Source organism: Lutra lutra, chromosome 17, assembly GCF_902655055.1.
Source record: "Lutra lutra chromosome 17, mLutLut1.2, whole genome shotgun sequence".
Lineage (NCBI taxonomy): Eukaryota > Metazoa > Chordata > Mammalia > Carnivora > Mustelidae > Lutra > Lutra lutra.
Genome location: NC_062294.1, coordinates 53,055,111 through 53,074,570, shown reverse-complemented (window position 1 = coordinate 53,074,570; position 19,460 = coordinate 53,055,111). Strand labels below are relative to the sequence as shown.

General features: G+C 50.9%; 1 protein-coding gene across 5 annotated transcripts in view; it reads left to right on the top strand.

Annotated features, from left to right (window-relative positions):
• The window catches only part of VRK3 (VRK serine/threonine kinase 3), a 33,947-nt gene that overhangs the window by 10,661 nt on the left and 3,826 nt on the right, over positions 1 to 19,460 (top strand). For all 5 annotated transcript variants that reach the window (XM_047711506.1, XM_047711505.1, XM_047711502.1 and 2 more), the window contains 8 exons: positions 4,528 to 4,589; positions 6,153 to 6,219; positions 7,180 to 7,264; positions 7,520 to 7,625; positions 9,349 to 9,441; positions 11,254 to 11,386; positions 12,766 to 12,886; positions 18,646 to 18,704. In XM_047711506.1, the coding sequence (XP_047567462.1) occupies positions 4,528 to 4,589; positions 6,153 to 6,219; positions 7,180 to 7,264; positions 7,520 to 7,625; positions 9,349 to 9,441; positions 11,254 to 11,386; positions 12,766 to 12,886; positions 18,646 to 18,704 (726 nt within the window). The remainder of the gene's footprint in view (positions 1 to 4,527; positions 4,590 to 6,152; positions 6,220 to 7,179; positions 7,265 to 7,519; positions 7,626 to 9,348; positions 9,442 to 11,253; positions 11,387 to 12,765; positions 12,887 to 18,645; positions 18,705 to 19,460) is intronic.

Sequence of the window (19,460 nt, the reverse complement as noted above, 5' to 3'; positions counted from 1 at the left end):
ACTGTGCTGGGAGTATTAGTATTAACCAACCTGATGTTTATCGAGTGCTTATTCAAGGCCACACTGTGTTCTAAGCATTCTGTGGGAGGTTTGATCATTTTTTCAATTGAGATAAAAGCCACGTAACGTGAAATTGATGATTTTAAAGTCTGCAGTTCAGTGGGGTATAGTCCATTCACAGTGCTGTGCAGCCATCACTTGTATCTCATTGCAGAACGTTTCTATTAGCCGTAAAGGAAGCCCCGTGCCAAAGCACTCACTTCCCCCTACCCCACACTTTCCAGCCTCGGGCATCTGCTAATCTTCTCTCTGTCTCATTGGGTTTCTCTGTTGTGGACGTTCCAGATTTTGCATCTGTCTTCTTCCCCACAGTGTGATGTTTTCAAGGTCGGTCCACATCATAGTGTGTGTCGGAACTTCATTCTGTCTTGTAGCTGAACCATACTCTCTTGGTGTGTGTATGTCATGTCAGTTTCTCCATTCACCGGTCGGCTGGTGGACAAGTGGATTGTTTCCGCTTTGGGCTGTGATGACTCCTCTTGCCCTGAGCGTCTGGGTACACATTTCCATGGGGACGAATGTTTGCTTTGTACTTCCTAACTCACCACGGGCGCCAGCACTGTCACTGTCCCCGTGTCCTAGAGGAGGGATGTGAATCCCAGAGATGTCAATAACCAGCCAGAGATCTGGCTCCAGAGATCTTCCAAGTTTGCAGGAAAAGCCAGAAATCTGGATTTTGATGGGAAATCTTTGATTTGGAAGTGCCAGCTGGGCGTGGGCCACTGTCCGGGCGGGGAGCAGGGCTGGTGAGGGCTGTGGAGCACGTTTGCACTGTTTGGGGCTGTGTCACCCACCAGCCACATCGCCTTTCTCCTCTGCGAGCTTGCACCAGTCAAGAAATGGTGCAGTTTTATGTCCTGTAGTTAAAGCCAATAACAATTAAACAATAGCCAGAATTGCGATTTTTTTTTTAATGGCTGCTGACACTCTTGGCCCACTCTGTCCCCCGTCCTTGGTTCATCCCACCACTCAGCTCATCTCACTCCCTTACTCAAGCAGCCCTGTGAGGGGGCGTTCTCTTCCTCATCAGCTCCTGGGTTATGACATCATCCTCCCTGTCTCCCCAGAACAATCCGGGAGAACCAGTAGATGCCAATAGAAAAACCACTGGACGCCAATAGCACCCAGCCCCTCCCCCCACCGTGACAACCAAAACTATCTCCAGACACTGCCGGCTGCCCACAGGGGAAATTGAGACCCACTGAGTCAGGCCATCCCAGACACATCAGTTTAACAGTCACATGGAAGCGCTGTGATTTTATTTTATTTTTTAAGGTTTTTTTTATTTATTAGAGCACGCGCATGAGAGGGGAAGGAACAGAGGGAGAGGGGGAGAGGGAATTTCAGGCTCACTCCCCCGCTGAGCATGGAGCCTGAAGTAGGGCTCGACTCCACGACCCTGAGATCATGACCTGAGCTGAAACCAAGAGTCAGACGCTCCACCACCTGAGCCCCCCAGGCACCCCAGCACTGTGATTTTATTAAGCACCTTTCAAACAGCCCACAACAGAGAGGTTGGGGCAGAGATGGGTGTGCCAGGCTCAGGCGGGGCATAAGCAAAGACTCAGAGGCTAGAAACCCAAGAACAGGAGCAGGAAGCATCAGGATGCTGGTGTTCCTGGCAGTGAGAGTGGGGGTGTGGGGTGCCCAGGGTCTCCAGCAAGCCCTCCCCTCGCTGGGAGGTGGGACGGCGCAGCCAGACCTTGTGGGCTGTCCTCCTGTCTCTGCTGGCAGCTAGTTGTCTAACCTCATTCGGGTTCAAGTGATGTCCTGACCTTGTGCCTCAGTTTCCTCACCTGCAGAATGGGATAAAAGTAGTAGTGACCTCGAAAGGTCATTGTTGGGAAAGCTGCACAGGTGGACCAATGCAGAGGAAAGCAACAAGCACAGTGCAAGTGCTTCTTGTCGCTGTGCTGCTCATGATGGATCTCAGAGCAGCTTTCTTGCTCCAGGTTCAACATCGCCAGTCTTCTGGTAGTCGGGGGCCTCCACCTGCTCACCTGCTATGCCCTTGTCAGCCTTGGGAGCACATAGGGACTTTCCATGTATCAGGTCTGCGTCAGACAGGGGTCTCCCTAGGTCCCAGAGTCCAGAGCCCTGGGTTGATAGCCAGGCTCTGCAGGAGCCATTGGCCAAGCACACTGCCCCTCCTGGGCATCTGTCAGCCCCCCTCTATAATGTGAATGGCCCAGCTGGCTCCCCAGGCTATTAGAGGAGTGGACGAGAGAAGCCCTTAATAATCCGCAGAGAAGTGCAAGAGATGTATGTAAGTTGCCAGCTCTTCCTGCCTGCTTCTGAGTGCCAGGTGTGTACCTGTCACCTGCCCACGTGGGAACTCTGGGAGCCCGGTTAGTATGTGTGAGAGGTGCCACAGTCCACTCCAGACACCCGCTGACGATCTCCCCAAGCCCCCTTCCCACAGCTGGGACGGACCCCTCTGCACCCTGAGATCTCAGCCCCTCACACATTTCCTTCTTAAAGGCCCAGCTCAGGTCACCTTTGGCCCTGAGTTTGCAAACCCTGGGCTCCCACCCTGCTCCAGCTGGAGCTTCTCGAGAGCAAGGATGACCTCTGGGTAACTGTCACCTCCCTGTCCCTCGGCTCAGCATCTTAAACAACACAAACCTGGATGGTGAAGGGGTAGGAAAGACGGGAGGAAGGAAGGAGAGGAGGGAGGACTCGGAGGGCCGCAGGGATGAACTATGCTGTTTTAGTTCATGGGCTCTGGATGACAAGGCAGGGCCAGCCCTTCCGCTTACTGGTTGTGGGTCCTTGGACCAATTATGATATTTTGAAAACTGCCACACACCAAGCACCCACTGTGAGCCCGGCTTGGTGCTTGGCTCTGGGGCCGGGTGGGTTCACTGAGTGGTGCATTTGAAGGCGGAAACTAGCTATGATGCTCAGCTATGGCCCATCGGAGCCCTTGCTTCAGAGCCCCAGGGGCGGGCTTCGTCATTCCTATTTCACAGACATGGCAACGGAGGCCCAGAGAAGTCTAACACCTCGGGCAAAGTCATACAGAGAGTTGGTGGCCCAGTGGCCTCCTCAGTCTTTTGGCCTCTCTGACCCTCCGCTCTCGTCTCCTCCACCAGGTGGCGCTAATGATAATAGCAAGAGCAGTAATTGTAACATCGTAGTAGACCTTAAAGGGAAACCATGAGCGTTTTTTTTTTTTTCTTAAGATTTTATTTATTTATTTGATAGACAGAGATCACAAGTATGCAGAGAGGCAGACAGAGAGAGAGAAGGGGAAGCAGGCTCCCTGCTGAGCAGAGAGTCCGATGCGGGCCTCGATCCCAGGACCCTGGGATCATGACCTGAGCCGAAGGCAGAGGCTTAACCCACTGAGCCACCCAGGCACCCCAACCATGAGCTTTTAAAGCCCACTCTTAGCACGGGGTTTGTAACCGAACAGAATGGCACAAACATGCAGGGTGTTTATGAGCAAGAGGGGAAGAAGGAGGTGGGAGGTGGGTGCAGCCCAGCCATAGCTTCAGCTGTCCCCGTGGGGACTCTGGAGCAGAAGTGGTCTTTGAGCATCGTTCTGTGTTGGCCCAACACAGCTGGGCATTTACATCCCCCTTGAAAACCTGTTGGATATGAACCGCCCCAGGATTGCAGCTTTGGGGACTCCCGAGATGCTGAAGGCTACTTGGGACAGCACTCCCCGGGGGGACGGGGCTGGGACAAGAAGTCCTTCCTCGCAGGGCTTCTGCATCTGTACTTCCCCATACGTGTCAACAAATGCAAATAGCTGGTGTGTTGAGGGTCCCTAGGACCACCCCCCAGGCTCACTTGTTCACAAAGAAGACCCATCCACAAGCCTCAGTCCGTAGCTGTTCTCGTCCCACGATTCATTACAGCAGAAGGACACAGAGCACAGGCAATGGGGAGAAAGACACATGAAGTCCGGGGGAGACCAGCATCGGCCTCTGAGAGTCCAATCCCTGTGGAGTCACACAGGTTGCACAAGGAAGTGTGACATGTGTGAAATGTCATCTACCAGGGACGCTCCTGAAAGACTCAGCACCCAGGGTTTTTACTGGAAACTCATTACCTAGGCGCACTCTGCCTGGAACGTACCAAATTCTAGACTCTTACAAGGAAAGCAGCTATTCAGCATGATAGTTTGGGCACAGGGCCCCCCTCTTATTGTTAGAGAATGCTGGAACCCTCCTCAAACCCAGGTTCCCAGACACCAGTCAGGGGTCACCCTTGCAAGCAAGCCTTTCCAAGGAGAGCAGGAAGGCCTTTTCATCAATAACCCTCTTTGTGTAGCTGAATATTAACAAAGAAAAAAAAGAGCCTGTTTGAAAATAGGAAGAAAGGGGTCTTGAAAGCCAAGAGTGCACTTGACCCCCAGGGAACCAGAGAAGCGGAAGTGCTGCTCGTTCCTGGGAAGCTTGAGGACCATGACTCACCTTCCCTCTAGATGATAACCTGGTTCATTTTGTCCACCCACAGCTGAGGCTCTCTCCACCCTTGCCTGCAAGTCAAGTCAGAAGCAGACGTTCTCGCTTAAACTCGTGAGTATCCCCAAGGTGCAGAGCCAAGAGGGGAGGGCCTGCGGCTTGGGCACCACCGACCTCCAGGCCCCTCGGAGGGCTGGCACAGGCAGAAGAGCTTGATCTTGGCCTGCGGGCGGCTGTGGGACCTCAGACCAGGCACATCTCCCTCCAGCCTCATGTTCTTTATCACAGGGGACTCGGAAACTGCCATGAGGTCTGCCCCGCACCCCAGTTCTGACACATAGCGGTCTGGGCAGGTGCCTTCTTCCCTCCTGGGGCTGAGTTTCCTCATCTGGGTGAGGGAGCCACTAATACCCACACTGTGTGACCCACCTGCCTGTCTTAGAGCGTGTATTTCTTGAGCACCGCTATATATCCCTGTGCTGGGTGTTGGGGCCCATCAGACAAGCAATGAGATGGGGTCCCTTCACTGAGGAGTCCATGAAATCGCACACAACCTCAACACATGGGAAACATGCACTTGAGGGGGGCCCAGAGGAAAAGCCAACCAAGAACACGAGAGCAGCCAGGCAGGCGAGTGGCGTCCCTCCCAGAGAGGAAGAGCCTATAACAGTATATCATCCTGGTTAGCAGCCTCATCATTACCCCTGAGAGCTGGCACTTATAGGTGACTTTCATTTTCTTACCTTCGTTTATGCAGATTTTCTTACCCCTAAAACACCGGGGCAGCCAGTCCTGGTGCTCCCCCCTCACTCACCCTGTGGCCCTAGATGGAGGCTGTGTGAGTGGACTCCAGAGCCAGGCTAACAGATGAGTAATGGCACCTGCTTGCTGAGAGCCTGTTCCGAAAAAATAATAATAATAATAATTTTTTTAAAAAGAGAGATAGAGAGGGCCTGTTCTGTGCCCAGCCCTGGGCTAAGAGTCTCACGAGCAGGCCTGGTAGGTAGTTCCTTTGTTCCCCCCATTTAACAGATGAGGAAATGGGGACTTGATCACTTGCCCAGGAGCACCCAGCATACAAGTTGCTTTGTCCACTTCTGTATCTTCAATGCCAGTAGAATACTCAGCACATAATAGGTGTTTTGTACAAAGAAGGAATGAATGGCAGTGCTGAGATTTGAACCTAGCTCTCTTTAACCCGTGCTCTTAAGAGACCAGCTGTACCAGTCGTATATAACCTCCATTTCATGGGCTGAGATGGCTGCCCCAGCTCCTGCTATCTCCGCTGCATTCCAGCCACCTGGAACAGAAGAGGAAAGGGAGAGCCTGCCCAGCCCTTTGAGGGCATAACCTGAAAGTCACTCCCATCTCATCTGCTTACATCTCTATAGGCTAGAACGTGGTCACAGGGTCATTCCTTGTTGCAAGGGAGGCTGGGAAATGTAGTTTTTAACTGAAGGCCACAGGCCTAGGGAAACCTGTGGATCCTATCATAAAAAAGAAGGAATCTGGGCAATGGGAAATCATATGTTCACATGCAGCACCCTGGGGAATTTAGTTCTGATGGGGGAGTCATGATGGTGGTTGCTGGCGTTAACCTGGGGTGATGCATGGCTAGTGACAACCTTGTCTAAGAGCTTCTGCCATGACGCCTTCTCCCCCGCCATTCCTGACTAGGATGCCAAGGATGGGCGCTTGTTCAACGAGCAGAACTTCTTCCAGCGGGCCGCCAAGCCTCTGCAAGGTATCTTGCCCGGAGATGGGCAAAGGGGAGAGAATTAGGGCTTCTAGCTTGGTCAGAACAGCAGCTTCCCCCTGAAGGGGTGGGAAGGGCGGGGATGACATTACAAGCCCAGATGTGCCCAGTCATCTGTCAGGCCTCAGAGGACAGACAGCATGGGCCGAGGCTGGCTGTACCAGCTCTGAGCCAAGTGTTCAATTTTCAGGAGCACAAGGCAGTTACTAAGCATAGTCATTATTTAAAATTAATTACATCATCTTACAATCAAATACATTATGTTAAGAACAGTAATGAATATTCAGATCCTCAAAACTCATCACTTCCTAATCGTTTTTCTAGGTACATAGCGGGCAGCGGGCCACCTGGAACACATTGCTCATGTCCATTGTACCTGCTTGGTGAAAAATGCCATATGAATGGCATGTGGCGTCTCTTCCAGCTCCACATTCCGTGATCTCAGACCTATGGCCTGAAATGGGCCGTGGTGGGAAGCATTGACACCACAAAAAATCGGCAAACATGACCAGTCAGGGCTATCTTTCCCTGGACGGCCAGTCATTAAACTTTTACCAGCACGCTACTGGCTCTATACCATCCAGCCGAGATCCTGGGAGATGGGCAGACCACTGGTTGATGCCATGACACTTGAGACATTTCCTGATCTTACCAATGACACATGTGAATTCAGAGGCCACTCTGTTGTCCTTCTCCCTTCCACGCCAGATCTGTATATGCGTTCAGCTGGGCTCACCCTGTCCCCTGCAGATGTAGGTTGCAGTCAGAGGTCAGCAGTGAGCACTCTTTCACCACCCCATTGTCACCAGCCCATAGAGGCGGCATCTCTGACCAGGAGAGGCACTCTGGCAGTCTGGGCTGGGCTCAGGCACTCTTTGCTTCTGCCCTGAGAAGGGACCGTGGGCCCCAGGACCACGGGGGCTCTGACCTCTCGCCCCCCTCCCACAGTGAACAAGTGGAAGAAGCTGAACGCGACCCCCCTCCTGGCCATCCCCACCTGCATCGGTTTTGGGATTCACCAGGACAGGTACAGGTGAGTCACTCCACCTCCAGCCACCTTGCTGGTCCCTTTCTTTTTCTCCGTGTCATGTGCCCGGGCCCCTGGAGCCGGTCCGTGGCTTCCTTCTCCCCATATTTGAGCCAGGCTGATCCCCTAACAATCAGGAACCCTTGCTCTCGCCCGGGACCGGGACCTTATAGCCACCCAGCCAGAGTCCAGCCTCTGTTCTGCGTCCCCTCCCTGCCCTGTCCTCTCTCCCTCTTCCTGGGATACTCCTCTATCTTCCAGGTTCCTGGTGTTTCCCATGCTGGGGAGGAGCCTTCAGTCGGTCCTGGATGACAACCCGAAGCACGTCTTGTCGATGAAGTCTGTGTTCCAGATGGCCTGCCGGCTGGTAGGTACCTTGCAGCTGCTGGCTCCTGTCCAGGGGATGGAGACCTGGTCCTAGATTATCCGCCGGCTTGTTCACTGACACATTCAGCCTGTGCATCCCCCTGCTGGCCACTGGGGGCTAGCACTTGACCAGAACAAATAAACATTGGGCCATTAGAACCAGAGATAAGCATTCCCATGTGGGAGTTGGAGGAAGGGGGCCCGGCCTCAAAATGAGGGACTCCACTGGGCTTCCTGGTGGAGACTGTTTATAAGCCATGAGTGGGAAATGGCAAGGTGGTGGGTGGAGTGGGAGTGGAGGAGATACACGGAGAGAATATTCCAGGCCAAGGATACAGCTTAGGCAAAGGTGTGTATAGGAGAGGGAGCATAAGGCATTTGTTCACTGATTTAGTCCCTCGCCCATCCATCCTTTTGTTAAATAGTTATCAGGTCACTGCTGGGTGTCAGACACTGTCCCAGGGGCCAGGAGTAACAGGGGTATGGTTTTTATGTCCAGTGGGGGAGGATGATATTAAACAGTTTCACAAGCTGTGAAAGTTCTCTGAACAGAAATGTCCCTGTGCTGTGACGGGCGATATAAAGACCCAATTTAAATTCCTGGAGAGCTGGGAGTGGCCAGGGAGTGACCTGTTAGGTGTGTCCTGAAGGTCTCTGTGCTGGTATGTCTGGGGAGAGAGGGCAAGGTAGGGATGGCATGGAGAGAGGTCAATGGTGACCAATCACACAGAACACCAAGCTGAAGACTCTGTCCTAAGGGCACTGGGGAGCCATGGGAGGATTGGGAGCAGAGGAAAGGCAGGATCATCTGTGGGTACAGAAAGACCCTGGGGACACATGGCCATGGACAGGAGGGTGTGATAAGGAGGCCAGGTGAGGTTGGCATGAAAGGACATGCCTGAGGAGATGGGCTCTGGGGACAGAGAGTTTGTAGAACAAGAACCTAGTGGACAGGTAAGCCTTGGGGTCAAGGTGGGCTTCGGGATATATTCAGGATGTAACTAACACCCAGGTAGTTCAGTGTATGAGTCTAGATCTCAGCGAAGAAATCAGAGCTAGGGATAAGAAATACAGATTGCTTAACTAAACATATTTCTGCTCTTTGGGAGAAATGAGAAGTCTTTGGTGTAAGTGGCCATTGAGTTTTGCTTTTTTAGTTTTGGCGGGGTGGGGGGGTGGTGGCAATAAGAAACCAACATCTTGGGCGCCTGGGTGGCTCAGTGAGTTAAGCCGCTGCCTTCAGCTCAGGTCATGATCTCAGGGTCCTGGGATCGAGTCCCGCATCGGGCTCTCTGCTCAGCAGGGAGCCTGCTTCCCTCTCTCTCTCTCTCTCTCTCTCTCTCTGCCTGCCTCTCTGTCTACTTGTGATCTCTCTCTGTCAAATAAATAAATAAAATCTTTAAAAAAAAAAAAAAAAAAAAAAAAAACAACATCTTCCCCTCCTGAGTTCACAGTCAACGGAGGAATAGCCGGAAGAGGTAGATGGAAAACAGATACTACCTTTAATGCTGATTTTTCCAAAGCCTAGTTAGAAGACATGCTTAGGTATGTCATCGGGTACAGGCTTCCTAATGCTTCACTCAGAATCAGGTTACGTGCTTCCCCTGCCAGTCACAAGTAGCACCTCCAGGCCCCAGGCCCAACTGTGGAGGTTCCTTCACTGGGCTTTGCCTCAGAGCCTCTTCCCGTTCGTCATCATGGAGATGCTTGCTTTCTTCCCCCAGCTGGATGCCCTGCAGTTCCTCCATGAGAATGAGTACGTCCATGGAAATGTGACAGCTAAGAACATCTTTGTGAATCCAGAGGACCTGAGCCAGGTAATAGCCAGGTCCCCTCCACCCCAGGGGCTCTCTGGGCCCAGGATCTCATCTGCCGCAAAACCTCCATGTATCTCACAATGCTTACCACAGACAAAGGATTGCTATCCATCATATGCAAAGGGCTCCTTTGAATAAATAAGAGTTAAACGACTTAGTAGAAAATGGACAAAGGTTAGGAAAAGCAGTTCACAGAATAAGAAACCCACAGGTTAGCTAACCATGTGAAAAGATGCTCAGCCTCCCTAAATAATGTCCGTAATCATAGAAATTGAAAAATTAAAACTTCCTCTTTTAGGGGTGGATAAAACTTAAAAGAATGAAGAATTGCTGATAAGGATGTAAGGAAACAGAAATTCTTTATATGCTGTTGGAAGTGTGAATTGGCCAACCTTTCTGGAAGGCCATTTGGATATAGCAGTCAAAATTTTAAATGCATATGGGTTTTTTTTGATCCAACAGTTCATCTTTTAGGAATGTGTCCTATCCATATATTCACAGGACTGTGCAAAGATATATGTACAAAATGTTTCTGACAGCATTGATTGTAGTAGTCAAGTGAGAAAATTTTAAATATACATTCCTGGTGGAGTACTGATTAGATAACATTTTTAAGTAAATTTAATTACTTTTAGAGTTGCAAATGACAGAAACCTAATTTAACATGGCTTTAAAAAAACTGTATAAGGGGGTGTTGCAAATTATTTGCCCATTGAGTGGAAAAATCCAGAACTTCATTAACTTCAGGCATGGCTAAACTTGGTCTATCTGGCTCCAAATTTTAATGCCTGGAACCACTATTAAATTGCAAGGGTGGGGGGCGCCTGGGTGGCTCAGTGGGTTGAGCCGCTGCCTTCGGCTCAGGTCATGATCTCAGGGTCCTGGGATCAAGCCCCGCATCGGGCTCTCTGCTCAGCAGGGAGCCTGCTTCCTCCTCTCTCTCTGCCTGCCTCTCTGCCTGCTTGTGATCTCTCTCTGTCAAATAAATAAATAAAATCTTAAAAAAAATTAAAAAATAAAAAAAATAAAGTGCAAGGGTGGCACACCTGGGTGGCACAGTGAGTTAAGCGTCGGACTCTTGGTTTTAGTTCAGGTCATGATCTCAGGGTCATGAGCTAAGCAAGGAGTCTTCTCAAGTTTCGCTCTCCCTCTGCCCCTCCCCACTCTCTCCCTCCCTAATCAATCCATCAGGTTTTTTTTTTTTTAATAAAATAGGGGGGGCACCTGGGTGGCTCAGTGGGTTAAGGCTCTGCCTTCAGCTCGGGTCATGATCTCAGGGTCCTGGGATCGAGCCCCATATCAGGCTTCCTGCCCAGTGGGGAGCCTGCTTTTCCTCCTCTCTCTGTCTGCCTCTCTTCCTAATTGTAATCCCTCCTGCTGTCAAATAAATAAATATATTTAAAAAATAATAATAATAAAATAAAATAGGGGCACCTGGGTGACTCAGTCATTTAAGTGTCTGCCTTCAGCTCAGAGTCCTGGAATCAAGCCCCACTTTGGGCTCCCTGCTCAGTGTGGAGCCTGCTTCTCCCTCTCCCACTGCTGCTCCCCCTGCTTGTGCTCGCTCGCTCTCTCTCTCTCTGTCAAATAAATAAATAAAATCTTAAAAAAAAAAAGAAATGACTATTAGTGGTTACTTCTGAGTGGTGGGTTGGGGGCTAGAAGTGGTTGGTTTGGGTTCTTTTCACTTCATGCTCTTCTGTACTGTTTGGCATTCAGTTGTTTCAAATTGCACCCATGTTTGAACTCTCTGACTCTAGAATCCAAGCTCCTAACCTCCAAACTGTATGGCTTCTCCCCATGTCCACACAGGTGACACTGGCAGGCTACGGCTTCACCTTCCGCTATGCCCCCAGTGGCAAACACGTGGCCTACGTGGAAGGCAGCAGGAGCCCACATGAGGGGGATCTTGAGTTCATGAGCCTTGACCTGCACAAGGGATGCGGTAAGAGTCCAGAGAAGGGATTCAGGACCATGGAGATATGCTTTCATACAAGGGTATCTGTAGGTTTTCTTTCTTTCTTTTTTTTTTAAGATTTTATTTATTTATTTGAGAGAGAGAGAGAAAGTAAAAGAGTTCGCAAGAGCAGTGTGAGGGGCTGAGGGAGAAGCAGACTCCCCACTGAGCAGGGAGCCTGATGTGGGGCTTGAACAGGGACTCTGGGATCATGACCTGACCCGAAGGCAGACACTTAACCAACTGAGCTACCCAGGCACCCCGGCTCTAGGTTTTCATAGCCACAGACAGGTGGCCAGACACAGGAATCACACTAAGGGAGCTAGAATAAGGATTCAGAACCACGGACAGCCTGTGTTAGTGAGTTGTAGGGCAGCACCAAGGACAGCAAGTGGCTGAACACAAGGCAGTTCCAGGGGTCAGATTCAAGATCTGGTTTAGACTGGGAACGTAAAAGTTGTCCAAAAGTCATTCAGGAGAGGTTGTCAAGGAGGCATGGATACTCGCTATCCATATCTGGAGCACAGGAGTAAGTCTGGATGGAGACCCACATATCAGCAGTATCTCAGGAGTTGTCAGCTGAAGTCCTGGGAGAGGAATGAGATTATCTAAGGAAAGTCCACAGAGTAAGTAAGAAGAGAGTACTTTGAGGAGAAAACTCCTTGAGGAGTTTTCAGCCTCTCCTTCCCAAATCCCTTGATGTTGTATACATCCACGTGTCTACATGTGTCCTCCCATCAGATTCCCCCCCGCCCCAGGAAAGGGGTGGTGCCTGTGCCTCCAGCATTGAGTGGCAGAAGGTCTGGCACAGTCAACTCTCAGTGCTTGTTTAATGCTTACACACATTGTTGTCTAAATTATGTTATTTAGGGGGCATAAAAAAAATAAAATCCCACAGGCTCCATTACCTTCCTCCATTGAGGCTGAGTTCAGTGCCCATCCTTCTGGGCTCCCTCATGCCCTTTTCTGCCACCACCCTAGCTCAGGTAATCCCACAACGTACTGTGTCTCCATTAAACTGTCAAGGGTTGGAAGCCAACCAAACTCTTGCCTGGGATTTAAGAATGTGGGATGGGGCCTGGTGCACAGAGCTCTGAGGACCTATTGAATGGATGAGTGCATGAATAAAAGACAAGTAGACAAGGGAGTAAGCTAGCAAAAGCAGGAATGTAGGGACAGCTGAGAGAGCAAATGAGAGTAATTGAGAGACTCATGAGGGCACAAGAGCAGGTAAATGAGAAAGTGAATGAACAGACGAGAGCCTGTGTGATTGGGTGGTTGAGTGCATTGAGTCAGAGAAAGAGAGTGGAGGTGTCAGTATGTGGAGCATTCAGACTGAGCTGCCTCCTCTTGCCCTGCCTCCCCAGGGCCATCCCGCCGCAGTGACCTCCAGACCCTGGGCTACTGTTTGCTGAAATGGCTCTACGGGATCCTGCCATGGACAGACTGCCTTCCCAACATCGAGGATATCATGAAGCTGAAACAGAAGTGAGTCTGAGGGTCAGCAGAACGCAGCACTGGCCCAGCACCCCGGAAGGTGGGGCAGAAGCTCAGAACCCAGCAGGGAACAAAAAGGAGGGGGAGGCAGCGTCCAGCAGAACAAAGGCCTCTACAGTACTTGGGCATATCCAATAGCATCCATTTCAGTGGACAAGAGCATGGGCTCCAGAGTCACGCTGCCGGGGGTCAGACACCGACCCCATCACTGCAGTGTGTTGGGTGGGCAGCTTAATAACTTCCACAAGCCTTATGTTCTCCCTGGGATGAGATCTTGTTAGCACCTACCTCAGGTCTTGTGGAAGGATTCAGGGGAGTCAGGTACACAGTGCTCAGCACAGAGCCTGACCTGTAGAAAATACTCACAGCGCACAGGACACCATGATTCATCCGTTCCTTCACAGACAAGTGGGCAGCCTAAGCAGTTAGTCCTGGGCTCTGCTTCAGCATGCAACAATACCGGCCACCCGTGTCCACACTTCCTCTCCCTGCCGTCGGCTTATAAAACCACCAGATCCTGCTAGCTCTGGTTTAGACATTCAGTACCAAGGACAGCGGAAGAGTAGCTGAATGCAGAGGTGATCAGCACCAAGGACAGCGGGAGAACGTGCAGATTCGGAGCAATAGTCAGCACCAAGGACAGTGGTCAGCAGGGCTGGGCGGGAAGGGCACGCAGGCACTTTGGTCTTCAGCACCAAGGACAGTGGAGCGCCGGATAAGGGGAAGCCCTGCAGGTCCAGAGGTTGGGATCCAGAATCTGGTATAGCCTTGGCGAGGCTGCTGAGATTTGCGCAGGAGTCATCTAGGAGGGCCCATCTAGGAGATGTTTGGCCATCCGTGTCTGAAGTGCAAGAATGTCTAGAGACTCAGACCTTATTGCTAGCTCAGGACTTGTTAGCAGGTGACCTGGGAAGGAATGGGATTATCCAGGGAAAGTGTGCCTGGTGGGAGGAGGGAAAACTCCAGGGAAGGACATCGAGTCCTTTGTGCTTCTCAGTTCTCTGTGTGCCGTGTCGCTAGTTCATGCTGAGCCTCTCTCTTGTTCTATTGTTTCCCTTTTATAACCCCCCACCATCTTCTCTCAACCATGGACACATACTCAAACATACTTAATATATGTTCTACTGATACTTGTGTTTAAGTGTATCTGTATCCTTAACTCGCCTGGTGGGGGCAGCACTATGTGTGTTGGACCTGCATAAATACTGTTCTGCTCCAAATCTCACTTGTTTCTGGCATTTTTCACTCAACACCTTGTTCTTCAACCTTAACTGCATTGTCACACGTGCATCCAGTTTACTGCTTCTGACTTCTGCTTTCCAATGACTACAGACATGTCTGTGACCTTGAACAATCTATGATCGGTGTGTTTAATTTGCATAAATGGTACTGAGCTCTAAATGTCATTCTGTTCCTTGCTTCCTTTCACTTAGTGCCATATTTTCTAACTTTAGCTACATTGCTAGTTCACTGCCTGAAATACTGCTGCTGAATTTGTTTGGATGTGTCTGGATCCTTGAAAAAGCCGTGATGTTGCTGTTGGGTGGGTATGAGATTGGCATGAACTGTCGCATGCCCTGAATCTACTCATCCTCCAGATTTCTGCTCACTCACTTCCCAGTGCATCAGTTTTCCTGCTTGTGGTGCTCAGTCAGAGGAAGGGATCTGCCCCCCGCCACACTGTCCTGCTCGTAATGACCCATGGGAGGACAGCTTGTCTGTGCCAGACACTGCGCTCTGTGTCATCCTCAGAACAACTCTGAGATAAATGCTCTTTTATGCACAGAATGCTTAGGGAATCAGCTCAGGTCACACAGCTACTAAGGAGAGGTGCTTAGACTCAGAGCCAGGCCACTTTGACTCTGGAGAGGGCTCTTTCAACATGAAGCTGTGTGGGAGGCTTATCACAGATGGATTGGTGGCTCGGATGCAGCCTTCCTTCACTCAACAGATACTTATTGAGCATTTATTATGCACCACACCGTGGTCTAGTCCCTGGATATACAGGAACAACTGAGACAAACATCCCTGCCCTTCGGGAACTCCTATACTAGTGGAGGTGACAGACAGTAAAGAGATGAAGAGTGAAACACAGACCATGTCATAGGCCAGACTAGTTGGGACCAACAGGCCAGAGCCCTGGGTACCCACCAGGCCGACTGTCAGAGCGCAGGCACACACCAATCCTTTTGGTTTAATGGCCCGGGCAGGTCTCATGGCAGTGGTGACAGGTGAGTCGCCTCCAGAAGGACAGTGAGGTGAGGAGGATATCTCACTTTGGCGCTGATATGCCCTTGACCTCTCCAGAAAAAGGGAGCGACAGAGAGAGAGAGAGAGAGAGAGAGAAGTCCTGGGCTCCCAGGCTTCCACGGGCAACCTCTGCCCCAGAAGCCAGCCTCAGAACCCACCAGAAGCCCATTGCCCTATTTTTGTCAGAATTTATTTTTGCACTTCCTTTCTAGTTTTCCAGTAGCTCGACATTTTTAAACCAAGCCAGGTGAAAACGAGTCACAGAATTGGTAACAGCAGCAGTAGGAGCGTTGGGCCCAAGTGCTAAAGGTCTCGGTGTGCCTGGAGCCTGTGAACTGCCCCTTACACACTTCTGTTACATTAAGGACAAAGCTGAGCTGCTCTTACGAGGAGATCCCAAAACACAGTGGCTCAGACGAGGTAGATGTTTACTCACCTCTCAGGAGGAGAGCCTTGGCCTCTCCAACATGCATCTGTCCTCCTGTGGGGCTAGCTCTGCAGGCACCATCTCTCATTGCTTTTGAGAGACAGAACTGGCAATGACATGCGTCTCTTGACCACATGGCCACCCCAAAGCCATACTTCCAGCCTGCGGCTACTGACCCTGGAGGTTCTGCCCTTAAAGGGGAGAAGTGACAGTGGACAGCAGATAGAGACCCCTCCACGGTGCCACCTTCAGCCAAATTTCTGTGTGGGTAGGGACTGCATCTGCTCCCCCCTCACTGTGTTGCTCACGCCACAGCACTTGGCATGCAACGGGTGCTCATGAAATAGTTGCGGAATGAATGAACAAGGAAAGCATGCGTGAGCCTTCCTTCACAGGCCCAGGCTTCAGTGTGGACACACGGGTCAGGCAGACGCGGCCCTGGCCTTGAGGAGTTCCCAGGCTGGGAGGAGACGCCTGGGCAGGAAGCAGGCGCTGCCCATGAGGGCGGAGGCAGCCCCAGGAGCATCACAGGAGCAGAGGGGAGGCAGGTTAGCTGGCTTCAGGCCACTGAGATGCCTGACCCGGTGTCAGAGCAGAGGGCTTTCCCAGAGGGACAAGAGAGGCAAGATTTCTACACAGATAAGACAGTACATGAATGAACTACTCATTCATCCAGAACCTGTTTCCAGAGGGCATTTATGTGCCAGTCCCTGTGCTGGGAAATGCTGGAGACCCAGATGTGAATCAGCGGAGGGCACCACTTGTCATGGGTGAAATCACCTATTGAGGCTCCACTGGGTTGAATCCCCCTTCCGCTACTTCCTCCGACTCTTAAGAACAGCCCTATACCACTTTGCACAACTCTGCCACCTTCTGCTTCACCAGAGATCATCAGTGAATGCTTCCCTAAGAGTTTCCACACTCACCAAGTTAGTGCAGGGTAAATAAGATAGGTCCTAGTAATAACTTTAACATAGATGACTGGAGTGTGAGTAACAGTTCATTCCTGGAGCCCCAGATCCCAACCACAACCACAGAGGGTTGTGTTTTGGACATCAAGGCACTCCACAAGGGGATGGGGATGGTGGTGATGGGCGCATCATAGACTCCGCACCAAACCTGGGTCCCAAGACCTGAAGGTCCACGAGGGGGCGATGTTGCCACATGCACATTTTCTGGAACTCTAACCTCTCTAGGGTGTCTTCCTGGTGTGCATGGCCTTTTTCCATGTATTCAACATTAATTCATTTTTTGATACAGTCTCGTTCATGATGGAATGAATGAATAAAAGAATTAGGAGAGACATTTTGATTCTCCAAGGCTTTCTGGTGTGTAAATCCCCTCTGGGAAAGCCCAGGTGCAGGTGGGAGTTGGTCCCTGCTCTTAAGGCTGAAGGCTGGGCAGGGAGGTCCCACAGACACCGACAGCCAGTGGTAGGGTTGCTGTGCAATCTATGGCATGCGAGGGGCACAGCTCTTTGGTGCCATCCCTCAGCAGTTCGCCACACATATCCTGAGGCTGCCGGGAGAGATGAGGGTCAGACCTGCCTGATCCTTCCTGTGTCTTTGACAGTTGCCTCAGGGCATCCGTGGACTCTGCACACAGTGCCCAGGCACTCAGGAAGGATCTGCCAAGGCCAAGAGACGTGGGTGGGTGCTTAGGGAACCAGAAGGGGCTTGGTGTGGCCTGAGCATGAGCTCAGAAGAGGAAGTCAGAGAGACAAGGCCAGAGGGGCTGGCAGCCTTGCATGCTAGGGCTTTTCCCCCAGGGCACTGGAGGGCTGTGAGCAGGAGGGGGCAAAGTCAGTTCTAGGTGTAGAAACATAGAAACTGAGCCAGAAAGCTGGGGAGGAGGCTGAGGTCCCAGAAAAGAGGATGAGCACTGAACTGGAGAGAGAGGGGATGAGTCAGAGAGGGTTGGGGAGCAGGAGGGTGGAGCTTGGAGACTTCTGGGCTGGGGTTGGGGGAGACAAGGACAGCAGCCAGCACTGTGCAAATAGTGGGGAGCTAGGCCTGTGGTCCAGGCCCGAGAGGATACAGTGGGCTGGGACTGCAAGGATGGAACAAAGGAAGTGGGTAAATTTCTGGCTTTCTTTTTTTTTTTTTTTTTAAAGATTTTATTTATTTATTTGTCAGAGAGAGTACACACAAGCAGGCAGAGAGGCAGGCAGAAAGAGAAGAGGAAGCAGGCTCCCTGCAAGCAAGGAACCCGATGCGGGACTCGATCCCAGGACCCCAGGATCATGACCTGAGCTGAAGGCAGCGGCTTAACCCACTGAGCCACCCAGGCGTCCCAATTTCTGGCTTTCTCAAGTGGTCCGAGAGAGAGTGTGTGTGTGTGTACACAAATACGTGTGTGCATTTATAAAGAGGAAGATAGTCCTCATGATTCAGAGGCTCCGTATTTGTGAATTTGCCTGTTCACCAAAAGGTATTTGTGACCACAGAATCCATACTCACGGTACTTTCCAGATCATTCTCAGACACACACAGAGGAGAGAAAATTTTGAGTTGTCTGATGCACACAGTCCCAGGTGAGGTAAAAAAAAAAGGCGATGTTCTGCCTTCTTGCTTTGAATCTCACACTATAAACAAGGCTCCTTTATGTGGTCCATTTAATGCCACATTTTCCAGATTTTTGTGCTTTTTCTTGGTGATCTCACCATTTAAAATGGTCCCACGCTTGATGCTGAAGAGCCGTCGAGGTTCCCTAAGATGTAAGAACACTGGGATGAGCCTTACAGGGAAAATACATGTTAGGTTTTGGTGCTGCTGACTGTGAGTTCAGTGTGGCTAGATCAATGATATAGTAAACAAGGTATCTTTAAACACATAAGACAAAGTTAAGTAGAGAGTGGTGGAGGTCACGATGAAAACATTGTAACCAGAACCTCACAGAAGCCTGAGGCTGTGTTTTCCCTAAAAGCACTCACTGATGGGGTGTTGGCAGGCCCCACTACCCGGAATAACCCCCACAGATCACAGGGGTCTGCATACCCCTGCTAGACATTCTACTTTGAAAGTTTGCTCTCCCTTCCCTAAAAGACCTCTTGCATACACCTCTGTCCTGTCAGGTTTCTTGACAACCCGGAGACCCTCGTGGGACAGTGCAGTCGCTGGATCTGTCCCTCAGGTATGTCCTGAGGTGGGGGCTGTGGTGGGGACAGGTGACTTGTGTCCAACCCAGTGTTACCTCTCCAAATCACATATGCATCTATGCCCATTCTCGTAAAACCAGAATCTTCCCAGCAGAATAAAGAGGCATCTCTGAATATGCTTCTGTGCACACGAGGCACATATGCAACCGCACACACAATGTTATATTTCCCTAGAAAATTTCTCTGAGATAGTGGTACGCACTGGGTTCTGCCAGGTGATTCTTCTCCGGGCCCCACAGGACAAGGGAACGCATGCCGATGCCACCATCCGGCGGCTCGACCGGGGCCGGCTTGTTCAGTGCTCCTCTCTCCTGCCTGGCAATGGGAGGTGGCTTGTCGCCGGCAGGTCTGGGAGGCCTCAGCTCTGGGCTTCTTCTTGAAGCCCTGTCAGCTTTCCAAGAGGACAAGAGGGGAAGCTGTAGACCATGGGAGTCCCAGAACATCAGTCTGCCACATTCAAGCAAGTCACAAGGGCAACCCAGACTCAACAGGGGGCCAAGTAGCTCTGCCTCATGCTGGGGGCGGCAGCAGATGTTGACAAAGGGACATGAAACAGAGATGGGAGGGCTGCACTCCTCCAAGCTGCTGCTGGGCTCCTCTACATACGAAGCAAACCCAGATAAACACACGTACACCTGGTTTTGTCTTACAGAACTCTCGTTTTTTAAAAAAAAAACAAAACTATTTTTTAAAGATTTAATTTATTAATTAGAGAGTGAGGGAGAGAGAAT